Here is an 8,737-nt window from a genome sequence, read left to right on the forward strand (position 1 = left end):
CCAGCTCCTTCCTAGGTAGCCACAACAAGCAACCCCAAGGCATGAGTAAGGCCTGGTCTGTTCCACAACTGAGGCCACACAGCTCCCCCACCATTGAATCAGACTCACAAAATACTATTACCAATGTCCAACTAGATCTTACGAAAACAAAAAAATGTTAAAGACAATCACTTGCACTGTTGGACTGCGCACCGCCTGACATCTTCTTTCCTGGGTGGCTGAAGTAGGCTGCAACACAGTGTGCAACAAGTCCAGCTACACCGCTATCCACCAACTTGCGAGTGGGGTGGGGTTGCAGTTCTTGATAACCAGCAGTATCTAGCGATCGTGAAAAACATGTAAAGGACGATCAATCACACCTTTGGTTGAACTCAGAGAAGCCGCTGTTTCCACGCGTGCTGTTATCTTACCGTAAAGCTGCAAGGACTGTGCTGGTCAAGTGTCACCATGCTTCCTGCGCCAACAATACATGCCCACAACTCACTGACCTTAACCAATGGGAATGTGGGAGGAAACTTCCCATGTCATGGGAAAACATACAAACTTGTTATAGACAGTAATGGGAAACAAAACCCAATCGGTGATCACTGGCATTGTAAGGTGCAAGCATGCTCTGATTCTCACAGCTGATAGAGAGCATAATCACTTATTTCTGTAAACTATGGAATAACAATTTAGCAGTTGTAATCAGAATGGAGAATGTTTTGGATTATACTCTGAAGGTCAAAAAGAGTGAAGGCCTGAGCTGTGACCCCAGTCATTAGTTTATTTCTATAGCTGACTAACGTCAGTCAACTAAAAGGAAACCAGTCCAGTAGTAAGTGCATTAGAATGGCATTTTTTTATGATACATGTTAAGAGGCATTGATGAATCAACATTTATTATGTCTGTGTATTTAAAAAACATTATGCATCCTTTAATACCAATCTAATAGTTGAATGAACGAAATTGTTCTTTGCCTCGTGGGGGTCCATCCATTGCAATTTTATAATTACAAACTTGTCCATTGTCTTGAAAGGCGGAAAGCACATATACAACCATTTTTTTTAATCCTCTCGGTGCTGGTGCACACAGCGCTCAATAGCATGCTTCAGAGAGATTTTTTTAAAAAAGGATGAGGAAGCTAGTGAACTCGAAACATTAGCCTTCAAATGAGTTGGAACCATCAGGTCAGCAACCTGTTTCTGAGCATTTATTGAATGGATGAGCCATTATCATTCTACCATAAGACATATGACTTAGTTCTGCTCCTTTGCCCCATCGGGTCTAAGGGGAGGATCTCATTGAAATCTACTGAATATTGAAAGGCCGAGATGGAGTGGATTTGGAGAGGACTTCTGCAATCTCCCAGTGGCCACACATTTTAATTCCACATCCCATTTTGACATGTCTATCCACGGCCTCCTCTACTGTAAAGATGAAGCCACACTCAGGTTGGAGGAACAATACCTTATATTCCGTCTGGGTAGCCTCCAACCTGATGGCATGAACATTGATTTCTCTAACTTCCGCTAATGCCCCACCTCCCCCTCGTACCCCATCCGTTATTTATTTATATACACACATTCTATCTCTCTCTCTCCTTTTTCTCCCTCTGACTATACCCCTTGCCCATCCTCTGCGTTCCCCCCCTCCCCCTTTCCTTCTCCCTGGGCCTCCTGTCCCATGATCCTCTCATATCCCTTTTGTCAATCACCTGTCCAGCTCTTGGCTCCATCCCTTCCCCTCCTGTCTTCTCCTATCATTTTGGATCTCCCCCTCCCCCTCCCACTTTCAAATCTCTTACTCACTCTTCCTTCAGTTAGTCCTGACGAAGGGTCTTGGCCCGAAACATCGACTATACCTCTTCCTAGAGATGCTGCCTGGCCTGCTGCGTTCACCAGCAACTTTGATGTGTGTAGTTAGAATTGTTTGCTCTGGAGCATCAAAGGCTGAAGTATATAAAATGATGAGTGGCACGTTTAGGGTAAATAGAATGTTTTTCTGCAGGGTGGAAATGACAATATTAGAGGGCATAGCTTTAAGGTGAGACTGGAAAAGTTTAAAGGAGATATGCAGCATAACACTTATTTTTCATGGGAAGTGGTGGGTGCTTGGAGCACACTGCTGGAGGAGGATGGTGGTGGCAGATACGATAGTGAAGTTTGAGAGGCGTTACAACACACAGGCAGGAATAGTCAGCACACTTTCCACCAAACATCTATAGAAGTTTGCCTAGGTCTTTGATGACATGCCGAACATTCGCAGACTCCTGAGGAAGTACAGGCACTGTTGTGCTTTCTTTGCAAATATGTTTATATGAAGGGTCCAGGACAGTTGAAATGAACACAGCATTCTGAACCAAAATTGAGTCCTCAGGTCCAAACGCTCGCTTAGGAGTTTATTATATATAGCGGGCACAGAGCATAACAGTCTTCATAGCCTCAGTGCCATGGAGTGACCATCGCGGGAACGAGCAAAATTGGTTCTTGCCTCCGATCTGGGCCAGACATTCCGCTTTAGAGATTTAACTCACGTACAACGAAACAGAGTGTGAAATGCATAGTCTGGGTTCACAGCCAAGGGTTATGCTGCGAGGCAGCTTGCAAGTGTCGCCACACATCCCGGTGCAAACATAGGATTCCCACCACATTCAAAACAACTGCAAAACAAACCCCCTTTCCTCCCTCCCACCCACACATAATAATCTAAACCCAAGGACAAATCATTTTGTGTGTGTACTCAAGATTTCCAGCACAAGACCATAAGACATGGGAGAAGAATTAGGCCATTTGGCCCATCGAGTCTGCTCCGCCATTTCATCGTGGCTGATCCAATTTTCCTCTCAGCCTCAATCTCCTGCCTTCTACCTGTGTCCCTTCATGCCCTGACCAATCACGAATCTATCAACCTCTGCCGCAAATATACATAAAGTATTGGCCTCCACAGCTACCTATGGACAAGTATTCCACAGATTCACCACCCTCTGGCTAGCATCTGCAAAATCTCTGCTGTTTACACTTCAGAAGTATTTTAAAGCAGAAACTGTTTCTCTCCATCCCACTTCCACCAGACCAAATAACCCCACCTTCCGCTTACAATTACTTATTTGCCGAACATTTACTAAACCAGGACCCGACTTCTGCGCATCCTCACCTTCTGTTGGAAGCGGCCTAGCAGCGCCGCGAGCCTTTCCTGGTGCTTCAGACCGTAGATGTGCCCCCGGCCGCGGAAAGAGGTCTGCCTACAAACCACGCAGTAAAACAGTCCCTCAACCTCTTCTTTTGCTGCCGCTACCGCTGCCGCCTTCTTTCCCCTCATCAGGAAACCGCAGACCGATACTCACGTCTCCGTGAATGCCTCAACTAACGAATGCAAGAAACCGCCGCCTCTCGGGTGGGAGGAGCTTCGGCCTACAGCGTCCTCTGCTCTGTAGGACCAGAGTCAGCAGATTCACAGCACCGTTCAAGCAACACACATCAAAGTTACTGGTGAACGCAGCAGGCCAGACAGCAACTCTAGGAAGAGGTACAGTCGATGTTTCAGGCCGAGACCCTTCATCAGGACTAACTGAAGGAAGAGCTAGTAAGAGATTTGAAAGTTGGAGGGGGAGGGGGAGGGGGAGGGGGAGATCCGAAATGATAGGAGAAGACAGGAGGGGGAGGGATGGAGCCAAGAGCTGGACAGGTGATTGGCAAAGGGGATATTTTGAAAATTCGTATCTCTGAACAGAAGAAAAAAAACACCAGATCCAAAAACAAAAATGCTCAGGTCAGGTGATATGTGTGGAGAAGGAAATAGAGTTAATGTTTGAGGTTGAAGACCCTTGACAAGAACGAAGAAAAGTGACAGCATGGTATAGTTTAAATTGTGAAAGAGGCGGCACAATGGGAACAACAATAGGAATGTCTGAAAGAGGGTGGAGTCCTGAGGAAAACAGAGAAAGCCATTGTGGTGGCTGATGAGTATGGTGAACGGTATTGTTTGCAGGTAATCTGTCATGAAGAGGTGTAAGTAAGGGAGTTAAATGAGAATAAGAAAAAGAGTAAACACGAGGAATTCTGCAGATGCTGGAAATTCAAGCAACACACATCAAAGTTGCTGGTGAACGCAGCAGGCCAGGCAGCATCTCTAGGAAGAGGTACAGTCGACGTTTCAGGCCGAGACCCTTCGTCAGGACTAACTGAAGGAAGAGATAGTAAGAGATTTGAAAGTGGGAGGGGGAGGGGGAGATCCAAAATGATAGGAGAAGACAGGAGGGGGAGGGATGGAGCCAAGAGCTGGACAGGTGATAGGCAAAAGGGATACGAGAGGATCATTGGGACAGGAGGTCCGGGAAGAAAGACAAGGGGGTAGGGGGTGGGGGGTGGGGACCCAGAGGATGGGCAAGGGGTATAGTCAGAGGGAGAAAAAGGAGAGAGAGAGAGAGAGAATGTGTGTATATAAATAAATAACGGATGGGGTACGAGGGGGAGGTGGGGCATTAGCGGAAGTTAGAGAAATCAATGTTCATGCCATCAGGTTGGAGGCTACCCAGACAGAATATAAGGTGTTGTTCCTCCAACCTGAGTTAATCCTCACATCCTCTTCGTTATTTATTTATTATTATTATTTCTCTCTCTCTCTCTCCTTTTTCTCCCTCTGTCTCTCTCACTATACTCCTTGCCCATCCTCTGGTGCTTCCCTCCCCCTTTCCTTCTCCCCTAGGCCTCCCGTCCCACGATTCTCTCCTTTCTCCAGCCTCGTGTCCCCTCTTGCCAATCACCTGTCCAGCTCTTGGCTCCATCCCTCCCCCTCCTGTCTTCTCCTATCATTTTGGATCTCCCCCTTCCCCTCCCACTTTCAAATCTCTTACTAGCTCTTCTTTCAGTTATTCCTGACGAAGGGTCTCGGCCCGAAACGTCGACTGTACCTCCTCCTATAGATGCTGCCTGGCCTGCTGCGTTCACCAGCATTTTTTGTGTGTGCTGCTTGAAATTCCAGTATCTGCAGATTTCCTCATTTTTACATTTTCAAATTCACAACACCTTTCCTTCAGTTTCCCTTTGTGGGGCATTATCATAATTGAAAGCGAGATGGATGGTTATGTACAAGGATTCAATTGATTTTCAGAGTACTTTAAAAGGTTGGCACAACATTATGGGCTGAAAGGCCTGTACTTGAGTGTAATGTTCTATTTACTATGGACATCAAGTCAAAGAAAATGTTATAGAAACATAGGAAGCCTACAGTACAATCCAGGCCCTTCGGCCCACAATGATGTGCCAAACATGTGTTAATTTTAGAAATTACTTGGGGTTATCCATAGCCCTCTATTTTCCTAAACTCCACGTACCTATCAAGGAGTCTCTTAAAAGTCCCTGTTGTATCCGGCAGCCCATTCCATCTATTCATCACCCTCTGCGTTAAAAAAAACTTACCCCTGACATCTCCTCTGTACCTACTTCCAAGCACCTTAAAACTGTGCCCTCTCGTCTTAGCCATTTCAGCCCTGGGAAAAAGCCTCTGACTATCCACATGATCAATGCATCTCATTATCTTGTACACCTTGATCAGGTCACCTCTCATCCTCCGTCACTCCAAGGAGAAAAGGCCGAGTTCACTCAACCTATTCTCATAAGGCATGTTCCCCAATCCAGGCAACATCCTTTTAAATCTCCTCTGCACCATTTCTATGGTTTCCACATCCTTCCTGTAGTGAGGCGACCAGAATTGAGCACAGTACTCCAAGTGGGGTCTGACCAGGGTCCTATATAGCTGCAATATTACCTCTCGGCTCTTAAATTCAATTCCACAATTGATCAAGGCCAATGCACTGTACGCCTTCTTAACCACAGAGTCAACCTGCGCAGCAGCTTTGAGTGTCCTATGGACTCGGAACCCAAGATCCCTCTGATCCTCTATACTGCCAAGAGTTTTAGCATTAATACTATATTCCGCCATCATATTTGATCTACCAAAATGAACCACCTCACACTTATCTGGGTTAAACACCATCTGCCACTTCTCAGCCCAGTTTTGCATCCTATCGATGTCCCGCTGTAATTTCTGACAGCCCTCCACACTATCCACAACACCCCCAACCTTTGTGTCATCAGCAAATTTACTAACCCATCCCTCCACTTCCTCATCCAGGTCATTTATAAAAATTACAAAGAGTAGGGGTCCCAGAACAGATCCCTGAGGCACACCACTGGTCACCGGCCTCCATGCAGAATATGATCCGTCTACAACCACTCTTTGCCTTCTGTGGGCAAGCCAGTTCTGGACCCACAAAGCAATGTCCCCTTGGATCCCATGCCTCCTTACTTTCTCAATAAGCCTTGCATGGAGTACCTTGTCAAATGCCTTGCTAAAGTCCATAAACACTACATCTACTGCTCTACCTTCATCAATGTGTTTAGTCGCATCCTCAAAAAATTTAATCAGGCTCGTAAGGCATGACCTGCCTTTGACAAAGCCATGCTGACTATTCCTAATCATATTATGCCTCTCCAAACATTCATAAATCCTGTCTCTCAGGATCTTCTCTACCAAATTACCAACCACTGAAGTAAGACTCACTGGTATATAATTTCCTGGGCTATCCCTACTCCCTTTCTTGAATAAGGGAACAACATCCACAACCCTCCAATCCTCTGGAACCTCTCCCATCCTCATTGATGATGCAAAGATCATTGCCAGAGGCTCAGTAATCTCCTCTCTCGCTTCCCACAGTAGCCTGGGGTACATCCCATCCGGTCCCAGTGACTTATCCAACTTGATGCTTTCCAAAAGCTCCTTAATATCTACATGCTCAAGCTTTTCAGTCCACTGCAAGCCATCCCTACAATTGTCAAGATCCTTTTCGGTAGTGAATACTGAAGCAAAGTATTCATTAAGTACCTCAGCCATCTCCTCCAGTTCCAAACACACTTTTCCACTGTCACACTTGATTGGTCCTATTCTCTCACGTCTTATCTTCTTGCTCTTCACATACTTGTAGAATGCCTTGGGGTTTTCCTTAATCCTGTCCGCCAAGGCCTTCTCATGGCCCCTTCTGGCTCTCTTAATTTCATTCTTAAACTCCTTCCTGCTAGCCTTATAATCTTCCAGATCTCTATCATTACCTTGTTTTTTGAACCTTTTGTAAGCTCTTCTTTTCTTCTTGACTAGATTTACAACAGCCTTTGTACACCACGGTTCCTGTACCCTACCATCCTTTCCCTGTCTTGTTGGAGCGTATCTACGCAGAAGTCCACACAAATAATACCTGAACGTTTTCCATGTTTCTTCCATGCATTTCCCTGAGAACATCTGTTTCCAATTTATGCTTCCAAGTTCCTGCCTGACAGCCTCATATTTCCCCTTACTCCAATTAAACACTTTCCTAACTTATATGTTCCTATCCCTCTCCAATGCTATAGTAAAGGATATAGAATTGTGATCACTATCTCCAAAATGCTCTCCCACTGAGAGACCTGACACCTGACCAGGTTCATTTCCCAATACCAGATCAAGTACAGCCTCTCCTATTGTAGGCTGATCTACATATTGTGTCAGGAAACCTTCCTAAACACACTCTAACAAACTCCACCCCATCTAAACCCCTCACTCCAGGGACGTGCCAATCAATATTTGGGAAATTAATATCTCCCACCACAACAACCCTGTTATTATTACTCCTTTCCAGAATCTGTCTCACTATCTGCTCCTCGATGTCCCTGTTACTATTGGGTGGTATGTAAAAAACACCCAGTAGAGTTATTGACCCCTTCCTATTTCTAACTTCCACCCACAGAGACTCTGTAGACAATCCCTCCATGTCTTCCTCCTTTTCTGCCGCTGTGACACTATTTCTGATCAACAGTGCCACACCCCCACCTCTTTTGCCTCCCTCCCTGTCCTTTCTGAAACATCTAAAGCCTGGCACTTGAAGTAACCATTCCTGCCCCTGAGCTATCCAAGTCTCTGTAGTGGCCACAACATCATAGCTCCAAGTACTGATCCACTTATGTTTATGCTTTTCTTATGAATGTTGTATTTCTAATGCTATGTGCCTATAAGACTGCTGTAGGTTTTTCATTGCACCTGTGCATATGAGAATAAACTTGACCTTGACATCAAATATTTTTCCCCTCCAATGATGTTGGCTGCCCTGCTGAGAATTTCCTGAATTTTGGTTGTGTATTAAGGATCTAGTTTCCAGATCTCTCAATGGAAACAGGGAACAGTTACAAGAAAGGAAACAGAAAGAGAAAATGAGCTGCATCCATGAAGGGGGAAACAACTCATATTCTCAGATTTATCTATCCATCGATTTATTTATTGTTCTTTTTGTATTTGCACAGTTTGTCTTTTGTGTTCTACTGTGAATGCCTGCAAGAAAATGAATCTCAGGGTAGTGTACAATGAACTGTGACTTTGTACTTCGGCACATTTTTAAAAATTCTATAAAGCAAAGATGCTTCCTAAAATCATGAAATGAAAAGTTTTTAAGTATCAAAAAAATTACTATAAAGAGCAGTAAACTAAAAAACAAAATCAAATCAATATTTGGTGTGACCACCCTTTGCCTTTAAAATTATATCAATTCTCTTTGGTACATTGTCCATAAGACCGTAAGATGTATGAGCAGAATTAGATCATTTGGCCCATTGAGTCTACTCCCATCATTTCATTATGGCTGACCCATTTTTCATCTCAGCTCCAATCTCTTGTCTTCTCCCCATACCCCTTCATGCCCTGGCAATCAAGAATCTATCAACTTAAATATAC

General features: G+C 44.7%; 1 protein-coding gene across 1 annotated transcript in view; it reads right to left on the minus strand.

The window, feature by feature from the left end:
• Window positions 1-3,568, minus strand: part of cenatac (centrosomal AT-AC splicing factor) — a 31,734-nt gene extending 28,166 nt beyond the window's left edge. The window contains exon 1 of the mRNA XM_072283822.1: window positions 3,137-3,568. Within this exon, the coding sequence (XP_072139923.1) occupies window positions 3,137-3,301 (165 nt within the window). The 5' untranslated portion in view covers window positions 3,302-3,568. The remainder of the gene's footprint in view (window positions 1-3,136) is intronic.
• Window positions 3,569-8,737: the final 5,169 nt, after the last annotated feature.

This window comes from Mobula birostris, chromosome 20 (assembly GCF_030028105.1).
Source record: "Mobula birostris isolate sMobBir1 chromosome 20, sMobBir1.hap1, whole genome shotgun sequence".
Taxonomy (NCBI): Eukaryota; Metazoa; Chordata; class Chondrichthyes; order Myliobatiformes; family Myliobatidae; genus Mobula; species Mobula birostris.